This window comes from Adiantum capillus-veneris, chromosome 6, assembly GCF_014529385.1.
Source record: "Adiantum capillus-veneris isolate H3 chromosome 6, ASM1452938v2, whole genome shotgun sequence".
Lineage (NCBI taxonomy): Eukaryota > Viridiplantae > Streptophyta > Polypodiopsida > Polypodiales > Pteridaceae > Adiantum > Adiantum capillus-veneris.
This window is the reverse complement of record NC_140936.1, coordinates 137601738-137623923: the sequence shown is the minus strand read 5'-3', so window position 1 is coordinate 137623923 and position 22186 is coordinate 137601738. Positions and strand designations below refer to the sequence as shown.

At 41.4% G+C, this 22186-nt stretch overlaps 1 protein-coding gene across 1 annotated transcript; it reads right to left on the bottom strand.

The window, feature by feature from the left end:
* Positions 1–14425: 14425 nt before the first annotated feature.
* LOC147456351 (uncharacterized) lies at positions 14426–20463 on the bottom strand. The gene is made up of 3 exons (XM_086513839.1): positions 20348–20463; positions 20114–20192; positions 14426–14989 (listed from the first exon to the last, which is right to left on the bottom strand). The coding sequence occupies exons 1-3, from the start codon at positions 20461–20463 to the stop codon at positions 14468–14470; spliced, it is 717 nt and encodes a 238-aa protein (XP_086369965.1). The 3' UTR covers positions 14426–14467.
* Positions 20464–22186: the final 1723 nt, after the last annotated feature.

The window sequence follows — 22186 nt, the reverse complement described above, 5'->3', positions numbered from 1 at the left end:
TTAGTGTAATCATGTAAATGTGTCAATAAGACCTTGTGATCACACAAAATCTGACGTAATTATGTAAATATTAAATCCCTGCATAGAAGAAACCCCCCATGCTGAAATAGAGACTGAGACAATAGTGCTCGACCTGAATGTTCCATCGATGAAAGAAGCTGACATATTGTTTCTATCAAGAGACAAAGGCAAGGCCAAAAGGCCAGAATAATTTGTAACATTTCCTGAGGAATAGGATTGAACAAGCTCCAATGTATATTTCTAATGCAGCAAAAAGGATTACATCATTTTTCTTGTTTTTCTTGTTTGTTGTGAAATTAATAACAATGTTGAAAACAGAGAGTACATCATGGTTGGATGATACAAAGAGTTCTTATAGGGACTTGCTATCTTTAAAATTTCTTAGACAACTTGTGACGGAGTTGTCCAAATCTTTCCCATGCACTCTTTTTGTAGCCTCCACTCTGCATGTTGTATTGCGGTAGATGATGCCTCCCATATTTCCTTCCTACATTGTTTTCTTCCCAATCTCACTACATGGCCAATATGAATTTCTTTTAACTTGTTCCTTGTGGTTGACTTGTACATAAGTTTGTGATAAGTCCATTGATGTAGTTCCTCCAACTATTGGCTTTGTTTTCACCACCTCCATGGCGGGTGTGGCTGAAATAATCAGTATAAGCTTGATATTGAGTTTTCTTCATGCCTTGTGTAGACCAAATATCCAGGCTGCCATATTTCCTAGCAAACAAGGGCATGTGGTTGCATATAATGTGCTACATAGAAGACCAACACAAACTTCATATGAAACTAGGTTTCCATGATATTAGTAAATTACTAACTATACCATGTAATGAGTGATGTGTTGATTTGTCCACACAGATATGAAAAACTTGTGGAAGGTCTCTAAAGCCTCTTCCAAAATGTGTATAGTCAACATCGCTCCATGTATTGAGCTCACAAAAATTGAATATTGCATCCAAGCTTTTCCACACATATTCCTTCTATCTCCTTGCTACACCATTGTCTGCATGGTCAACCAATGCATTGTGCAGATTTTTCACCTATTGTATCTCAATGCTTACCTTTCTCATGCACTTTGGCTTTTATGATGTCTGCCACTTGTTGGCATTGACAAGAAGAGTCGATCTTTCACACCACCAAAAGAGATCTTCTTCAAAATGTCCCGACCATTCTTAGATCTTTCTTGTCCTGCTCTATCCTTACATGCCCTCCATGCAGGCCCGGGTATTTGAGAAAAATGTCTCCAAAGCCAAGATAGACCTTTGCTTTGTAGGTGCAGACCGAGTGTTGCAAGAAAAAAAAAAATGTAGAGAACCATGAGTTTCGTAATGATCCTGCAAAGTGCATGCATCGTGCGTATGTGAACCCTAGCTAGTGGGATGTCCAACAATGGCCAGAAGTTAGGGTCTTGTAGGTGCCTATTCGATGCTCTCCTCCAATACTGTTTTTCAAGGCTATGGACTCCTCCTATGCAGTACAGGCAAGGACTTTGCTTGTTGCTCCTTAAAAGACGTTGTACATACACTTCAAGATCTTCAAATCTCTAGCCATATGCCATTTCACTATGTAGGATCCCATGCCGTAAACATCAAGCATCTTTCTATTTGTCTACTCTATTATTACTTTAGGGATGCTTGTTTAACAAAAAACCCAATTCAAGATATCAAAGTTCTCTATAGGAACATGCAATAGAGATATTTAGTAAGTTCAACTGCACATGCAAAATTGAGCTATCCAAGCTAATCATTCTATCATCACACCTTGAATGTGGCTAGAAGGAATATATTATTTTCAGATTGCACACAAAAGATTCTAGAATTGTCAGCTACAAAGCTTTCATTCAGTGCTCTGTTCATTAGTGTTATTGTGACTCGCTTAAACTCAACCCCGTTCACAAGATCACACTCACTAGTTTAATCACAAACTTAAGGACACCATTGCATTCTTGGGGAGTAGCTTCAACAAGTTGTACAATATATGTCTACAGAGCAATCAAATCTGTAGTTGCACAATGTATGTTTGTAGGGCAATCAAATGTTAGCACTAGGTTGGTAACCTAACATGACATAAAAGTGTCCTTTCAAGGTTTTGAAAAAAACATCCAAAACCATAGTAGATCCACTCATTTTGTAAAATCCTTTCATGAGGTTATAGTTCAAGGCCTACTACACATGGAAAAAATAAGAAACTTGTACAATTTCTCATCTTTTGGTCACACCAAGCCTCCAAAGTTGATGGACCAGTGAATTTTCATCAAAACAGTCATTTCTTACGTTTTGTTGCATAAAAATAAGATTAGGGATTTTTGTAGGACTTGAGATAAAATCCCTAGTTAACTTCAATGGGTTGGTGATCAGAACATATGATTGCTTCTCACTCACTATTTTTTGTTTTGCCAAAATAAATAGGTACAAAAAAGTTGAATTTTTACCATTCTGCAAACCTATCATCAAAGTTTCTATAGCCACGCTCAATACAAATGATATATGCATGTTCTTTTAGTTCCCTATTGTCCTTTATGTTCATAAGGAGCCATGGAGCATGTCAAAAGAATAATACATCTCTTACCAAGGGGAATCTTGGGGACAAAGATGAAGTGTTAAATACAGTAAACATGAAAAAACTGGGTTCAACATTATGAGTTGTAGAATCCCATACAAACTATTCAATATCTAGCCAAATTTGATCCTTATGACTAGATATGGTTATTACCTACAAAATTCATGTAGTTGTCACAAGAAACTAACAATATTGAAAAAGCTATACTTGATATACTAGAATGTTTCGTTTTCTTCTATAATTGAAAAAATCAACCATCGTTGTGTACTATGCAAAATAGGGTATTAGATGCCCCAAAACTCAAGGAATATTAGCTTTATGTTACAATATGCGACATAGAAAATCAAAAATGCATTTGGATATCATGAAATCCACCAAAAAAATCATAGAAGAGCTAAAATTGGCTACAAAACACGATTTGACAATTTTTGTAATTTGGTCATAACTTACAACTTTAATATTTATTTCTCCCTAGAAGCATCAAGACATGTTGAGGACTACTAAAGATAGTTATCTAGCATTATAGACCTCACAAACATGAATTCTAGAGTGGTATAGTTGAAAAAAGCCAAAAACAGGACCCGTTTTTTAACACAGTTTAGGTTGTGAAATGTTGTGCAAGGACAATGTTAAAGATGGAATTGATGTTCCAAAAAAATGTCAAGTTTTTTTCAGCTCATGAGACAACTTTCTAGATAGATAGCAGCTCAAAATCCATTTTGAAACTCTTGACATAATTCAAGGAAAATGGTCACTTAACATGACATAAAAGTGTCCCAGGACATAAAAGTGTCCCATTACCAACCTAGTGTTAAAAAATATTGTTGTACTTGTCATAAACCACTTTCTCCACTGATGATAATCTATACGTTGATTGAATGTGGAAAGTGCTCTTCAGCATTTGTAACACCTCCTTGTTGACCTTTCGTTATGTCTTTTGAATGGAGAAATAGTTTGGGAACAATGTGTGCTTTATATTAAACTTCTTACCTTGTTTTTGCATGGACCTAGAAAGGATAGAGTTCAGTAAGCTGAGTCCCCTTGTACTGTGAGAGAATTGCACATAACATTACATACCTAAAAATTGCAAAATATCCTTTTATTTGAAATACGAGCTTCATTTAAAATAGACTGAACATCCCTTGCAAGAATTTGATTCTCTTTCAAAATATTGTCAAGCTGTTTGGCAATGATCTTGCCATATCTCTGGTTGTCCAATAGGCCAATAAATATTTTTTTTATTCAATATGAGGCTGTACGGAGCAAACAAAGTGGGTGTTTTGTGCTTGACATCTTGCTCAGTGTCAAACAACAATCTAGGCAAGCAGGTCAGGAGTAAGATACAAGACAAAGAGCCTATTGAATTAGATGAACTTACTTGATGGCCCAAACTCTTTTCTGAATTCCCCTTGAGTCTTCTTTGTCTTTGTCGTGGACCCAACACAATTCTTTTTCTCTAAGATTCTGCATAAGCTCTGTGATGATTTCATTGTTGCCTTTGAGTTTCTGAGCACAATGCTCCATAGTTTGTTCAAGAACAAATTCTCTTTGTATGCAATGTCTCTCTCAAGCTGCAAAATATCATTCCGTGTATCCAAGTGCATGTTATAGCTGTATATACCGTTATGGCCATCTCCCACATAGTTCCCTAATGACGCTATGCCCTTGAAAGGTGGAGTTGAGTTTGTGATGGGATGCTTAGGATACAATCTACAATCGACCCAAAGGTCCACACTTTTCTTGCCTTGTGTCCTAAAATTCTCCTTTGAAGCTTCAAAAATGGTGTATTGCTTGTTTTTCTTGTTGTTGAGGGGCTCATATTCTCATGGAATCTCTATATGGAGATGATACACGTCCTTTGATTCCTGGAAGAACTTCTATGTGGAGATGATGGCACCATGAAAGAGACTGGCAAAATGAGGAGAGGACCAAGTAGGCATGAGCTGAATGAGGGAAACTTGAAAGGGGTGGATAAAAGACATTTGATGCATAATGGTTAGTGTTAGGTCTTAGTTTTGAAAAAATAAGAAGATTGAGATATTTGATATTCAATTTCAAGCTACCGTAGGCTATCATTGCTTGAACACCTTTTGAGTTTTCTAGTAAATGTACCCCGTAGTATGGGTGATATTAGGATATTTGGAAAACAAATATGGAAAATTAAAATAGGGACTTTCTATTATCTCTCTCTATGTTGACATGGCATTTCTTATAAGGCCCAAACTTGAGTCAAAATTTTCCTAATGTGAGGATACCATAATGGATAGCCATGAAGCTTTGTAGTGCTAGTAATACACCCTAGTCCCTTGTTAGGAAATAGGACATAGCTAAGTAGATATTAGATTAGTTTACTTAATGTAGAGAGATCATTTTCACACATGAGAGAGAGAGAGAGAGATCACACATGATATACATGGTTCACCCAATGTGGACTACGTCCACATGACAGCAGCCACTCAATGGATTTAGTACTTTAAACTAGAAGTAGGTTACAAAGGGATTATACCCATAATGGAGCTTCACTATCACCACCTCACATACACCTTGCTTCATCAACTTCACAATGCATTTTGTGCGTAGAAGAGGCCTCCTTTTATAGGCTAGAAGGATTGCCATCTCTCATGAGAGACAGACGTGTGCAGCCGCCCTTGTGTAGACAAGTCCAAGTTGAATTCTCCAATGCACCCGTGTGTGGCCGCCCTTCAGAAAACAAGTCCGTCTAGAAATTTCCCATCAGTCATTGGATTCAACCACTGACCAAAGACTTCCATCCATCACCGGCTAACGGCCATTGACTTTCGACCACCAGCCAACCGGCCAACCGTTTTTTGATCACTTTTCGATGTCATCCGATCATAATATTTTGACCAAAAGGAGAATATTCCAATGAACCAAGGCCTGAGGCTGGGCATGATTTTTTGGTTTTCCGGTGAGTAAATCTTCCTACTCATGATGGCTTCTCCTCATAGCAATGGCCTTATAAATGTGCGCTTTTATATCTAAAAATTACAAGGGGTTAATCAAGCTCCATATTTAACATCCATACCCTAGAAACTTTCACAGTTATTGTTCACAATTTCGATTGTCAAGGGTTGTGCAAACATCAATTTTTTGCCATTGGGTCCATAACGATCCCTATGGAAAAACCTTTATGATTGATCAATCCCACACCAACCATATGGTAACGGATAGCTATGAAACTTTGTAGAGGTGGGTAATGCACCCAACTCTCTACCCCTTAAATTTTCATGTCCATCGCTCACCGTCTAAAAGGTCAAGGGTTGTGCAAACGCCAATTTTTTTCCATTGGGTCCCTAGCGAGCTTTATGGAAAAAAAATTAGCGTTTGTGCCATGCCACATTGTTGAGCTGGTACTGGACGGCCATGAAACTTTGCAAGGATGGGTAATGCACCGTATTCTCTATCCTTACAAAGTTTCATGGCCATCACTGACCGTCTCGACCATCACGGACTTCAAAACTTTAATTTATTTCCATTAGGCCCTTATTGGGCCCTATATAAAAAACTGGGGATTGTGCAGTGCACATCAATGAGACGTTAATGAATGGAATGAAACTTTGGAGGGGCAAGTAATTCATGCTAATCCCAACCCCATTAAAGTTTCATTGTCATGGCTCACCGTCTCGAGCATCAAGGACTCTGTAAATGCCATTTTTTGCCCATTGGGCCCTTAGCTACACCTATGGCAAGAAATTGGTGATTGTGCAATGCCACCCACAGACGAGACAATAATAGATGACAGTGAAACTTTGCAAGGATGATTCATGCATCCTAATCCCTACCCGTGCAAAGTTATTTAGCCATCCCTCATCGTCTCAATGGTCAAGGGCTGTGCAAATGCCAATTTCTTGCTATTGGGGCCTTAATGAGTCTCATGGCCAAAAAATAGGTGATTATGCAATGCCACACCAACAAGACGATAATGGATGACCATGAAAATTTTTAGAGGTGGATAATGCACTCCACTTCCCATGCATCCAAAATTTCATGGCCAACGCTCATCACCTCGACGCTCAGGGTAGCACAAATGACATTTTTCTGTCATTGGGTCCCTAGCGAGCCCTTTGGCAAAACATTGGCACTTTTGAGTGCGACACCAATAATATAGTAATGGATGGAAATAAAACTTTTCAAGGGTGTCAACGGTCAAAGATTGCGCAAATGCCAATTTCTTGCCATTGGGCCCCTAGCGAGCCCTATCGCAAGAAAATTGGTGATTATGCAATGCCAGATCGGCGAGACAATAATGAATGGCCATGAAAGTTTATAGGGGTGGATAACACACCCTGCTCCCTGCCCCTACAAACTTTTGTGTCCATTGCTTACTTTATCAATGGTCACTAGTTGCACAAACTTAAATCTTTTGCTATTGGGCCCTTAACGAGCCTTATGGAAAAAACTTAGCAATTGTGCAATGCCGTACCAATGAAATGGTAAGATAAGGCCATGAGACTTTGCAAGGGAAGGTAATGCAACATACTCCCCAGCTTTTCAAACTTTCAGGGCCATCGATCATCATATCAATAGTCAGAGGCTGCAAAAATGCCAATTTTTTGCCTAATTGTAAAAACGCCAATTTTTTGCCATTAGGCCCCTATCGAACCCTCCGGCAAGAAATTGGTAATTGTATAGTGCCACTTAGTCAAGATTATAATGGATGATCATGAAACTTTGGAGGGGTGTGTAATGTACCCTACTCCCTACCCTTGAAAAGCTTCATGACCGTCACGGGCTGTGCAAACTCCATTTTTTTTCCGCTGGCCCTTATCGAGCCCTATGAAAAAACATTAAAGATTGGATGGTGCCACACCAACAATATGGTAATAGGTGTCCATGCAACGTTTTAGAGGCAATATCCTACCCATGCAATGTTTCATGGCTATCGCTCATCGCTGAGATGATCAAGGACTGCACAAACACCAATATCTTTGCCATTGGGCCCCTAGCGAGCCTTATGGAAAACAATTGGCACTGATTATGTAGTGCCATATCGATGAGACAGTAAGAGGGCCATGAGAATTTGTAGGGGTAGATATTGCACTTTTCTCCCCACCCCTCCAAAGGATCATGGCCATCACTCACTATCTCGTGCAAATGTCAATTTTTTTCCATTGCCGCTAATGAGTGTTGGGGTAAAAACTTGGCAATTGTGCAATACCCTCCCCACGTTTTTTTCATAAGGTGCCTAGCGAGCCCTATGGCAAAAAATTGGCGATTATGCAATGCCACACCATCAAGCCAATAATAGATGGCCTTCCAACTTTGTAGGGGGTAATGGAAATTGATTGCCATCTTGATGGTTAGGGGGTGCACAAAGGCCAATTTCTTGTCATTAGGCCCTTAGTGAGCCCTATGGCAAAAAATTGGTGATTGCATAGCACCACAACGACGAGATGATAACGGATGGCCATGAAACTTTGCAAGGGTGGATAATGTATCCTATTCGGAGCCCTTCTAGAGTTTTATGTCTATGTCTTACCGTCTCAATGGTCAAGCTGGGCAAATGCCAATTTCTATCCTTGGGTCCTTAACAAGCCCTATGGAAAAAAATTGGACAGTATGAAGCACCACACAAACCATACAGTAACATATGACCATGAAACTTTGCAAGGGTTGTTAATACACCCTACTTATGCTCTTACAAAGTTTATTGGACATCACTCACGATCTCAATGATCAAGGGCTGCGCAAACACAAAATTTTTCCCATTGGGCCCTAAGCGAGATCTATGGCAAAGAAATGGCGATTGCACGGTACTACTCCTACGACACAAAAATTGATCGCCATGAAACTTTGCAAGGGACCAAGGGTGGATAATGCACCATACTTCCCATACCTGCAAAGTTTCAAGGCCATCGCTGACCGTCTCAATTGTCAGGGGCTACATAAACTTCAATTTTTTGCAATTGGGCCCTTAACGAGCCCTATGGAAAAAACTTGATAATTGTGCAACACCACACCAAGTAGACCGTAATTGATGTCCATGAAACTTTGCATGGGTGGGTAATGTATCCTACTCTTATCTCTACAAAGTTTTACTGCCATCACTCATCGTCTTGGTAGTGAAGGGTTACACAAATGCCAATTTTTTGCCATTGGGCCCCTAGCGAGCCCAATGGGAACAAATTAGCGAGTGTGCAATGCCACACCGTCAAGCCGGTAATGGATGGCAATGAAAATTTACAGGGTAGGTAATGCACCCCACTCCTCACCTGTGCAAATTTTGATGTCTTTCACTTATCATCTCAATCGTCAAGGGCTACACAAAATCCAATTTTTTTCCATTAGGCCCTTACCAAGACCTATGTCCAAAAATTGGGAATTGCATAGTGCCACATCAATGAGATGGTAATGGATGTCCATGAAACCTTTATAGGGGAATGTAATACACCCTACTCCCTACCCATCAAAGTTTCATGACCATCGTTGACCGTCTCAATGGTCAAGGACTCCACAGATATAATTTTTTTCCCATTAGGCCTTTACTTACCCCCTATGGTAAGAAATTGGTTATTATGCCACACACATGAGATGATAATGGATGGCCATAAAACTTTGTAGGGACAAATCATGCACCCTACTCCCTACCCCTACAAAGATCGGTAAATGGATGGCCATGAAACTTTGCATGGGTGGGTAATGGAGGGGTAATGCATCCTGCTCCCCACCCCTACAAAGTTATGGCCATCACTCACTGTCTCAACCGTCAAGGGCTTTGCAAACTTCAATTTTTTTTAAGTAAGCCCTTAGCGAGCCCTATGGTAAAAAAAATTGGAAATTACATAGCATCACAGCAATGGTATGATAACATATGGCAAGTAATAAATTCTTCTCTTCAATGGCCAATCACTCATTGTTTGGATGATCAAGGGCTATACAAACACCAATTTCCTCCCATTGGGCCCCTAGCAAGCCTTGCGGCGGTAAAAAATTGGTAATTGTGTAGTGCCACATCAATGAGATGATAATGGATGACCATGAAACTTTAGACGGGTAGAGAATGCAACCTACTCCTTCTGCTTGCAAAGTCTGCGGCCCATCACTCACCATTTCAACAATCTTGAGCTGTGCAAACATCAATTTTTTGCCATTGGGCCCTTAACAAGCCTTATGGCATAAACCACACCGATTGTGCAATGCCACACCAGCCAGAGGATAACGGATGACCTTGAAACTTTTTAGGGATAGGTAATGCATCCTACTTCATTCCCATACAAACTTTTATGGGCATCACTCACCATCTCAATAGTCACGGGCTACACAAATTCTAATTTTTTGCCATTGGGTCCACTGCAAACCTTGTGGCAAGAGATTGGCAATTGTGTAATGCCACAGCTTGAAACTAGTAATGGAAGGCCATGAAACTATGCAGGGGTGGGCAATGCACCTGACTCCCTATTGGTGTAAAGTTTCATGGCTATCACTTTCCGTCTCAACGATCAAGGGCTCTCCAAATGCCAATTTCTTGCCATTGGATCCCTATCGAGCCCTATGGCAAAAAATGGCAATTGTGCAATGCCACATCAATGAGATGATAATGAAGGGCCATGAAACTTTGAAGGGGCAAATAATGCACCCTACTCTCTTCTCCTTCAAAGTTTGAGGGCCATCGCTCATTTTTTCATCGATCACAAGCTGCACAAACATCAATTTTTTGCCATTGGTCCCTTAACTAGCCTTATGGTAAAAACTTAGTGATTGTGCAAGGCCACACCAATCAAATGGTAACGAATGGCCATGAGACATTTTAGGGATTCTTAATGCACCCTATTACTTTCCCTACCAACTTTCATGGCCATCGATCAATGTCTCAATGGTCAGGGACTACACAAACACTATTGTTTTCCATTCGATCCCTAGTGAACCTTATGGCAAGAAATTTGTGAGTGTACACCACCACATCATGGATCTGGTAATGGATGTCTAAATGAAACTTTGCAAGGATGGGTAATACACACTACTACCCACCTCTAGAAAGTTTCATGGACATCGTTCACCATCTCAACCACCAGGGCATAGGTAAACTCCAATTCTTTTCCATTGGGTCCTTAATTGAGCAGCACCACACCAACAATACGATAATAGATCTGGTCATCACATGGGTAGGTAATGCACCCTATTCCCCAGTTGTGCAAAATTTCATGTCCATCGCTCATTGTCTGGATGTTCAAGGACTACACAAACACCAATTTCTTATCATTGGGTCCTTAGCCAGCCCTATGGCAAAAAATTGGCAATTGTGCAACACCACACCAATGAGACGATAACAAATGACTGCAAAACCTTGCAGAGGTGGGTAATTCATTCAACTGGAGTCCTTGTAGAGTCTCATAGATGTTGTTCACCATCTAATTGGTCAAAGACTACACAAGCACCAATTTTTTACCATTGGGTCCTTAACGAGCCCTATTGCAAAAAATTGGTGATTGTGCGGCGCCACATCAACAAGACAAAAATCCCAAACAAAGAAGGACTTGTGCACAAATGCATATGATGTGAAAGCATAGACCTTGGTAGAAGGGATTGTGATAGTTTTAGTGATGCCTTGAAAAGAGATTTTGTGTTTTTTAAGGATGGGAGATACACACTTTGAAAAAGGGGGTATGCTAAAGTTACTGGAGGATATGGTGACCAATCATGCCATCTTTGCAGTGGAAGCTGCTACCTATGGGGTGAAGATAGTGCTAATTTCAAAGAAAGGGTCAAAGAATACTCAAGATGCATTTGAGGAGGTCAATAGCTTGTGGAATCAAATGCATTTGAGGAGGCATTGGAATCAAACAAAAACGGGTGCCTCCTCTTCCTTAGGTTCCTATTGAGGAAGCATCTACATAAAGAAGAAAGAGCAAGGAAAAGCAAAAGCAAAAGGACCTATGCACAAACTACAATCTAACATTGAAATTGCCACAAACTTAAAGTAGGTATTGGAGGAAAGGATTTTTAATAGCAAAGCTGAGTTTACCTTGGGTGAAGTTCTTGGCATAGCTAAACGCGAGTTTTATGAAGAAATTATAGATATCATAAAAAGAAAGAGGCAAACTCTTATTGAGTCTATTCCTTCACAATCCCACGATGAAGAAGAATCACTGAAGCCACAATGGATACATGAACAAGATAATGAATGTAATTACAGTGTGGTAGGATGCTACAGTCTTCTGGAAGAGATATGCATGCTAGATTTGTGGATGATGATGATGAAGATGAAGCATCCTATAAAAGCCACTACTCCAAAAGTCATTGGGAAAGAGCTACAACGAAAACTTTAGTCAAGGTGGGTGATCTTGAGGATCCATATGTTCCATTAATAGATGATGGCTCTGAAATTAATCTTATATCCAAGAGTTTTTACATGAAAGGGTAAGTGGCCGATAGACACGGACCATGGTTGGATGATTAGATCTACAAATAACGCATCAAGAGATCTGTATGGGGCTTGTCCAAACGTGAAAGTGACCATTGGTAATGTAAAAGATGAGCAAAACTTCTTTGTGCAGGAGATGTATACCTATCCTCTTATCCTTGGGCAGCCATACATCGTAGCTGTTTCCATGGAAACAAAGGAAATGGATGATGGTTCTTCTTATTCTAGGATAAAGAGCAGAGATGGGAAGCAAGCTGTGCAGTTCTTGACTGTGTGTGTGAATCATGAGAGGAACTTCGACAGCCTTCGTGAGTATCCTCTACCAAAAGCAAACAAAGAGTTCAAAGATTACAGAGAGACAAGGGGATTTGTCCATGTACCATTGTAAAGCGGGCTTGCAATGGTACAAGGAGAAAAATGTTCTCGCCTGACCCAAAGCGAGAAGAAGCTTTTTCTACAGGTTATTAGGGATTAACAAAGCATGGGTTAGTATGTTTTATAAAGCTTGAAGATATGAAAAGAAGTGCATGACAATATGTATATAATGTACAAAAATACATGAAGGAAATGTTTTCATAGAGGATAGTGAATGCACTTCAGGTTTCTTTGAACAAGTTCTCATGTAGATACTATGTTTGAGCTTGAGGCTATAATGGATTCTAGCATTGAAAATGGAATCCACATTGTGAAACATTGCTCGATGGAAATGTATGATGTGATTGAGGCTTTAGAAGATCACAAATATTTCAATGCTAATGAAGGAATGTAAGTCCATGTGGAGACCAAGTACAAAAATGTGGCAAAGAAAGTGAGACCAGTGGCCTTACCTTTACCATAAGATTGCAGGAAAAAGCTAGAACAAGCTTCTTTGCAGCCAAATCTCAGGGATCCAAACAGAACTAGACACAAGTTCACAATGGAATCCCTAAAAGAGATAGAGGTTGGTTGTGAGAAGTTTTTAATGCAAGAAGTATTTCAAAGAAATTCTTTCAAGACATGGTAAGAATTTCACTTTCTAGCCACATGAGATAAAGGTGTGTTGATCCTAGTGTTGTTGCACCTATGATGATCTTCACTATCCCTCATGTACCTTGGAATCTATGTCAAATCCCAGTTTGGAAAGCACATTTGCCAAAGCTAATAGAACTACTCAATGAAAAGATTAGCATGGGTATTTTGGAGCCTTCTTGTGCGCCATATTCAAACAAATGGTTCATTGTGCCTAAGAAGAATGGAACTTTGCATTTCATACAAGACATGCAACCTATAAACAAGGTTACCTTGAGGAATGTAGGTACATGACCAATAGTGGATGAATTTACATAGACGTTTGCAGGAAGGTCAATTTACTCAATGGGAGATGTCTATTCAGGGTGTGATCAATTTCAGCTAGATTGTCAGAGTAGAGATCTGACAACCATGAAAACACCTTTGGGACTGATAAGGATTTGTACCTTACCTCAAGGAGCAAGAATTCAGCTTCACATATGATGAATGGGATGAACAAGGTTCTACATGACTTCATACCTCAAATCACAATGCCACTTCTTGATGATGTGCCCATCAAAGGTTGTAAAGGTAAAGACAAAGATGAAACTATGGATTCGGAGGGGTACCGTAAGTTGTTGAGTAACTGGGGATGATGAGTAAGGCGGAAATTTGATGAGGCATTCATGGCTTAATAACAAATGCAATTAGAAACACACTAATCAAGATAATGAGTATTCAATGGACGAGAACATAATTGTGATACATGAATGATAGAATGCATTATAAGAGCTTGTACATAGGGGCCATTATATAGGCTTGTGGTAGAGTGTTTTGTTGACCTCATCAATGATGTATCTAGTGTGTAGGCACCTTCCAAATGTGGTAAAGCATGCTAGTCACTAGGTTTGATGTACCTAGCCAAATATGTCTAAGAGATGACTCCCATGAGGAGGTGTGATCAAGGCACAAATCCCAACAAGCCTCCCCTTTTGTGTCTGAGAACACCAAAGTCAAATGTCCTTCTAGTGGGGTCTAAGTCTCCCATCTAGATAGGCTCACAAAAGTAGTGTACCTCCCCTAGAGAGTTGTAAGCAACTAGGATGTAGGAAGGTCAAATATCCTCCCTAGAGAATTGTCAACCAGGTTGAGGACGTCAAAATTTCGTCCCCTTGAGATTAGTGGTCAACAAGGTGGTAGGACAAAGCAAAATCAAATTTGGTGGACAAATACAAAAGTCAAATGTTGTGTTTGGTCTACATCTTCAGTACCAAATACTAGTGTAGTCGTGCTTTGTGTTGTCTATCGTCAAAGTGGTCTTCATGTTTGTAGCTCTGTGGTCTCTTTTCTCTTGCTCAAGAAAATAATGTCCAATGCATAGGGCGGTCTTACCTCATGCTTTTTTCACATGGGCAATGTCTAAACCCCTTCTTAAACTACATGAATATCTACATCTTAAGAAAAACCACAAAGGGAAAAAAAACCTTAGGTTTATTATGCTTGATACAAAAGAAATTAAGGGGTAGGGCTTGAAGTTAGTGTGCCTTTGTCTTCTCCACCTTCGAAGGAATTAGACATCATCTCTTTGAATGGGACCCAATTCAGCATTTGTACTTCGTACACTGTCTTTGCATATTCGACGTCATTTTCTGATACCTCCTCAATAGCTTCGAAGTTGGGTGGTGTGTCACTTTGTTCTAGGGATTCATTATTATGGAGCTTGGCTGCCCAAAAACTCTTGTATGCATGTCGATCTTGTCCCGAGTTGAGCTTGTGGTTGTTGCTACGACCAATTGATGCAGTCAAAGTTTCAAATGAAGGCATGCTTGAAGAACTACGTGTGAGTAGCTTCATGGACATAAGGTCGGACAACAGTGAGCGATGGTTTGAAGAGGGTGGGGGCACTATGGTGAGTAACCTCCATATACAAGGCTTGAAACTTGAAGCCATAAAAAAAAGGAACTTTGATATTTTGCAGTTCGAGTGCCGACAGAGCTTGTATGTGTGGTTGGGTAAGTGACGAGCAGGTGGTTGGAACTAGAGTGTTGATAGGCTGCAGCTCGGAGCAAAAGCATGCGTCTGTAGGAGATGATCGTTTGTATCTCAGTAGGGATTGTCACACACCAAATGATGGCAAGTTGAAGTGGCCAGGTGATGCAAGCGTGCGGAGATGAGCCCGGGCTTTAATGATGATGAGCACTCAGAGGTGAGAGCAATGAACCTCTGAGATGACATGCAAAAACAGCAAAGCATGTTTGAGGGTGATGGTGGAGAGAACTGAGGTGATAGCGATTGATGGCAGTGAAGGCCTTGTGTGATAAGGAGTTTTGCCTGTGTAATACTAGGCAGGTGGTGATGCAACTGCGTGAAATATGGTGCTAATTTAACTTCTCAGCCGATTTCGTGCAAAATTAGCCAGGCCAAAAATAAATAAATGCTTATGCACTAAAAGATGCACATGATCCCTTTCCTTTTTGGCTATCCCCTCCAAAATAAGCTTTCAGTTTTTGAATGCCTCTCACAACCTCCCCTACCGAACTTGGCTTGTCAACTCAAAATTAAAGCTCTCCTAATTGTGCCACTAATTAAAAAGATGATAAGGCCTAAATGATGATTCTAATTGAATATGCAAGAGATTTTGATTTTGAATGCAAAAGGGGATCAATAGAATTTGAATGCAAAAAGAAGTCATCAAAGTTCTCTAACGAGGATCTAAGCTAAAGACGAGATTAGCTAGGCTAGGCTCTGATACCACATTTTGAGTAAGTGGGGATGATGATTAAGGAAGAAAAACTAACGAGGCATTAATGGCTCACCGACATGCAATTAGCAACACACTAATCAAGACAATGAGTACTCAATGGACAAGATGCTAACTATGATACATGAATGATATAATGCATTATAAGAGCTTGTACATAGGGGCCATTATATAGGCTTGTGGTAGAGTGTTCTACTGATCTCATCAATGATGTATCTAGTGTGTAGGCATCTTCCAAATGTGGCAAAGCATGCTAGTCACTAGGTTCGATGTACCTAGCCAAATATGTGTAAGAGATGACTCCCATGAGGAGGTGTGATCAAGGAACAAATCCCAACATAAGCAATGCTTCTTCAACATCATCTGCAACATCTTAGGACACTGATACTTTGCTTCAAAATCTGATAAGGCTCCAAAAAACCCACTTTTCTGATTTTGTAGGTTCAAGAAACAACCAATATGATCTTCTTTTGGTTCAATCTGAATTGATTCAGGGCTATAAAACAGAGTATTAGCATCATCTTCACACAAATTTGGAAAACCTACATTAATTTGCTCAAGTTCTATTGGAATTAGGGTTGCAAGAAAACACACACAACATGGAGAAGATGAAGGAAGCTCAAGGCACACAATAGAGAGTGTACTACTTAGTGTGCAATAAAAAGATAGATAGCCCTAGAGTGATGGGCGTATATACAATGCACGGGGAAAAAAAACTCCTAGCGAGGGAAAAAATGGCCCGACGGTCCTAAGTGTGTTCACACACATCACTACCACATGTATATAGTAACAAATCCCCCCTGGAGTGATGCGGTGAAGGAGAGATGGCACATAAAGTAAAGGGAAGTGCCATGGTCTGAGGACATGATCAGTCCACAAAGGGGAGTAGGGCCAAAGCTTTGAGGAAAGCTTTAAGCTTCTCATAAGACAATGCCTTTGTGAAAAGATCTGCAAGGTTGTCTTATGTTGGTACATAAGACAAGGTTGTCTTATGTTGGTACATAAGCCAAGCTGAAGACAAGGTTGTCTTATGTTGGTACATAAGCCAAGCTGATCTCTCTTGCTGAGAGCCTCTCCCTGACATAGTGGTAATGCACCTCAATGTGCTTTGTGTGAGCATGAAAAATTGGGTTCCTCGCAACTACCAATGCACTCTGATTGTCAATGTAGATAGTGTTGGCAATGTCATGTCCAACACCCAAATCAACCATAAGGCATCTGAGCCATACACATTGAACCGTAGCTGTGAAGACTGCCATGTACTCAGCCTCAAGTGGAAGTGGCCATAGTAGGTTGCTTCTTGCTCAACCATGATATGCATGAGCTGCCAAACACGAAACAAAAAACAATTGTGGACACTCGTGTGTCAAAACAACCAGCCCAATGTGAGTTCGAAAAAGCATGTAAGTCTCGCGGAAATGATCCCCCCTTAGGATAAAACAAGACAAGATATAAAGTGTCACTCAAGTAGCGAAAAATCCTATTAACAACCTGCCAATGCTTATACCCTAGGCTATGCATAAATATGTTGACTTGTGAGACTGCAAATTGAATATTCGGCCTCGTGTTGCATTCATAAATGAGGTATCTAGCAGCAGCTTGATAAAGAGTGACATCTGCAGGATCACCAGCATCATCAAGATTCAATTTCAAACCTATTTCCATGGGAGTGGAAATAGGTTTGCAATTTTCAAGTCCAAATTTACATAGCAATGTCTCTATGTAACTTTTTTGACACAAGGCAATACCACCATCACACTACTTAAACTATATACCCAAGTAATGATGCAACATCCCCAAATCTTTCATCTTGAAAGTAGCATTTAAATCATCCTTAAATTCAGCAATATGTCTCTCATTTGGTCCAGTGATCAGCAAATCATCCACATAAAGAACCACAATGAGAAGTACATCACCCTCATGCTTTACATACAATGTGATTTTTGTTGGAGTGTTTCGAACGCCTCGTTTGATCAAATGAGTGTCAGCCTTCTCATACCAAGCACGAGGAGATTGCTTCAACCCATACAAAGCTTTGTTACATTTGCACACTTTATCCTCTTGTCCTTTCTTAACAAAAACGCAAGGCTCCGTTACATAAACTTCCTCAAATACGTCACCATTTAAGAAAGCGGTAACAATGTCTGATTGATGTACATCCCAACCAAAATGAGCTGCCAATGCACATAGAAAATGTACAATATTCATACGAGAAGTGGGAGCAAAATTCTCTTCATAATATATGCCTTTTTGTTGTGCATAACCTTTTGCAACAAGTCGAGCCTTATAGCGATCAATCTCACCATCCAGCTTGCGTTTCAACTTGTAAACCCACTTCGTACCAATGGCCTCTTTGCCAGGAGGCAAATCACATAAAGTCATGTGTCATTTTCTACAAGTGCATCATATTTTGATTACATGGCAACCATCCAATTTTTTGAATTTTGTGCTTCATTAAAAGATAGAGGTTCCTCAACGTTGGTGCAGCCAAAAGAGGGTCCGAGCTAGAAAGTGGTCTATGCCAGGAAAAAGCAGCGGCCAGGTCAGTGCAGAAGGCTAGGGCGGGTACCAAGGTTCTCGGCAACAAAATGGAAGCAGGAATGTATGCTCAAGGAAGCTTTTTAGGCTAAAATAGCTCCAAGTTGGCTCAATTGGGATGGCAGATCAAGGTGCCCGAAGTGCTCTATTAGTGTCATGAAGTGTAGTGTTTAGTGCGCTCTAGAAGCCGGTCCAGATGGCTCGTCAAACGAAGCCTTGGTGTGCAAGTTATTAAAGTTTAAAGATAGAAGGTGTTGTAGATCCCCGATGGATAGGGCAGCTGGGGACAGGTGGCCCAGGCTGATGTTAGTGGATGCATGGGTAGAGCTCAAATTATGGAGCGTGTGTGTTTTCTCGGATTGCGAATTGGAGCTCGGGGTAGCAAGTTATGACCAGTTGAAGATTGTCCCGGGGCTAGGTTTGAGCCCACTTGCCCGCATCGGAGGATGCACCATCTGGCATCTTTTTAGCCTTGCCAAGGTTCCCAAAAATAGTATGCATCATGTGGAGCTAACACAAGTCGACCGCTCATCAATCAGATTCCTAATCAGCAAGGTACTACTGCGAGGAGTCAGCATCAATTGCAGACAAGTGCGACATCAGGTACCTTTTGTGTTCTTTTGCGGCCTTGGTTTAAGAGCTCATGGGAGTCGGAATGCGGCAAGGCTAAAGGGGGTCAGAGTCGCCAAAGTGGGATTCTGGATAGTCTTTATAGCCGAGCAATTGGAGCTTCAGGTAAGAAATGGCAGGGGCATAAAGAGGTTGTGTTTTTTCAAGACTAAAGGGGGTTTTTTTCAACTCACCCCAAGAGGGGGCGCCGCAGAAGCTGCCACGTGGCGTTAAAGTCCCACATACGCAGCCAATAACGGGGGAGGTGGAATATATAGCCTAACCGGTGACTACTTTGAAGCATCCAAGTGAGGGAGGTGAGCTCCCCTTTGGCCTGGTCTATGGCATGCGCTGAGTTGAGCGCTGCACGTTGTCGGGGGATATGTGTTCGCTACGTGAGCCGGGTAGGCGCCGGGCCTCTGGCTGTGGGAGGTGTGAAAGAGAGAGAACAAGAGACAATGACAGCTCTGCCAATCACCGCAATCATCAATTAATTGAATATTACTTTGAGTACAACTTAGTCCTTACGCCAAGGCGGGCTGTTAACAGCACCGTCACTTGGATCATCTGCTAACTAGGAGTTTAGGCTCCCGCTTTACAGAATTAACCGGGCCGTTAACGACACCGGACTTAAAAGCATGTTAATTCAATCTCTATATGATGACGGTTGTGGAAATGTCCTCCTGTCGCTTTATACTGTCTTTGAATTATCTGCTTCAAATACCTCGCGGATTCTGCAAGTTTCAATTCAGTTCACTACCTCAATCATCAAGTTTCAGTAGTTATCAATTATCATGCTGTGTGCGCTTGCACTACCTTATCTACCATTCATGAGCCTCAACTTCTCCGTTACTCAGCTTGCTCTGGTTCCCTTAACCCTTGCTTATTTTTCTCGACTTACTCCCTTGGTTGCTTCGACCAAGCTCGCCCTTCCTTGTTTGCTTCGACTTACTCCTTTGCTTGTCCCGACCAAGCTTCAAGCTCTGTCTTCTCGAACTTACCACTCCTTGGTACTTCATGCCCTCTCAAGCTTCACAAGGGCCGAGAGAGAGAGAGAGTGAAAGAGAGATTAACCCTCCTGGCTCCCCTATGTCGCCATGGCCAAGAGAGAGAGATAGAGAATCCTCTCTTGCTTTGATTGGAGAGAGAGAGAGAGAGAGAGAGAGAGAGAGAGAGAGAGAGATAGCTCACCTTGGCTCCCTTCCTCCTCGTCTTGGCTCCCTTCCTCCTCGTCTTGGCTCCTTTCTCCTCACCTTGGCTCCCTTCTCCTTGCCTTGGCTCCTCCTCGTTATGCCTCGAAATCGTTCAAGCTTCCCCCTCTTCACTCGTTGGCTTCCAATACCCTCATGCAAAAGCGAGTTTTCTATTAATAGCGTGCTCTTCCCTTAGCAGTAGCGCGACGTGGCGTGGGAAAAGCCTTTGATGACGTGGCTGTAGGTGGATGGAGCGACGAGGAATTCGACGACATTGGGACCGAAACTGTGCACCCTGGTGCAGTATGCAATTCTCGACTCTTGCTTGCTGTCTCTCGAGCATCACTGTGGCCAGCGCGAGCAAGATACTCCCGGCCCTCGTCGCTGTTCGTTGCCTGCAGCATCGCCATGCCCCCAATTTCTTTTATTCACACCCTTAATAAGATATTGGGCGGCCATTCAGTGAGCCTTTGGGCAGGCGACCGACTTAATGCCCTTGTAGGCACCACATTTGGCATACACTTCGTCTTGGGCACCATTTAAGGGCATTACATTTGACATATGTATCAACCAAGGCTCCGCCTCGTACTCGATGAAAATAGCCGAGAGCTCCTTGCCGTAGCTTTGGGCATATCTCGAAATCAATGCTCTTCAAAAGGCACTTTCTTAACTGGATGCTCATCAAAAACATCGTGCTTTGGTAACGGCACCATAGTTGGTATACAAATCGACCAAATCATTGTTCAGAGTGACATACTAGCCAAAGAAGCCCTTGACTGACAATATCATCCGGATTTCAAAATTCATCCTGCTCAGCTGTGCCGCCAGCTGACACCGGCCTCAAGCCATATTATCTCATGAGCCCGAACTCGGTCTGACGATCCGTTAATTCCTTTAGACTTCTCAAACTGCATAGAGCGCATACAAACCCTGCTGAGGAGGCCAAAATTCTCAGATAGCACTCCGACCGAGCGGACCGAACTAGTACAGAGCGGGGCCCCGGTGAATCCTTAACGGCTAATATCTTGACAACCGTAACTCCGATCGCTGATCTGAAAGGACCAACGCGTTCCACAAAGTGAGCACTTCAGGCCTGTGCATTCATTTCATTTCTGTCACCTCAGCTGTAGTTGCCCAATCCGGTACGGATCTGCAATCGACTTAAGCTTCAAACTGCCATAACTTCTTCACCGTAGCTCCAATTGACGAGTCGTAAAGACAGGCCGGTAGAGGACTTCAAGCACTGTAGTTTTAGATCATAATCTTCCATCTGTGCTCACTTCAAGCATAATCATTCTTAGCATCATTAAGACATCTTTTGGCTCTTTTAAGCCGCATCCAGCATACATTAATCATTAGACTTGGCCTATTAACAAGCCCTGATCACTGCTCAGTAAATGTGTAGGCTTCAAAGAAGCTTAGCTTGCATTTCTCTGCTCTTTTTCTTATCATGGAAGCAGAGCTGCACGACATCCACCCCCTTTGAACCTGCACAGCCTCCGGTCTGTGCCAACAACACTTCAATCTGCATCTGCTACAGGTAGCTTAAGCTCTTTCCATCATCAGACTTACATTACTTGTAGACATATGAAAATTGAAATAAGGCTCATACCCTATCATCAATGTTCTAGCTTAATCATTAGGTAGCTGTCCATCAAAACTCTCTGAATTGTATCTGTCGTATCTTCAAAGCATTCAATTATGGATAACCTGTTTAGTGAACCGCGCCAGACTCAAGTGCTCCAGTTAATGATGCACACGGCTTGATCATTAAGCTCTCTCTTAAGGAACCCTGTCAAGCTCAAGTATGCCTTACTCTGTCTGCACACGGAATGGCCGTCAAGTCCTTTACCTCAACTCAATAGATGTGAAGGTACTTCGTCAATTATCCAAAGAAGTCAACTGGAAGCCAACCATGTAATCTTATTGACTGCATAACCAAAAACTCTTCTGACTTAGTCTAATCTAAGAAAACAAAACCTTGTACCATGCAACCTGCTACATCAGATAGCTGGTGCTCTTCAAATCAGCAACTTGCACTTTAGTAGCCCCCGGGATCAAACGGGAACCCAATCATTTTCCCCACTGTGAGCATTCCTTTAAAAAATTTGCACCATCCTCCAGGATCATAGG

Excerpts from the sequence above, each read along its gene's own strand:
- LOC147456351 (XM_086513839.1), bottom strand. The coding sequence starts at position 20,463 with ATGGCGATGCTGCAGGCAACGAACAGCGACGAGGGCCGGGAGTATCTT. Across the intron at positions 20,193-20,347 it reads GAATTGCATACTGCACCAGG|CCAACGAGTGAAGAGGGGGA; the intron begins GTGCACAGTTTC and ends GGGTATTGGAAG. Across the intron at positions 14,990-20,113 it reads GCAAGGAGAAGGGAGCCAAG|TTCCAACCACCTGCTCGTCA; the intron begins GTGAGGAGAAAG and ends TCAACACTCTAG.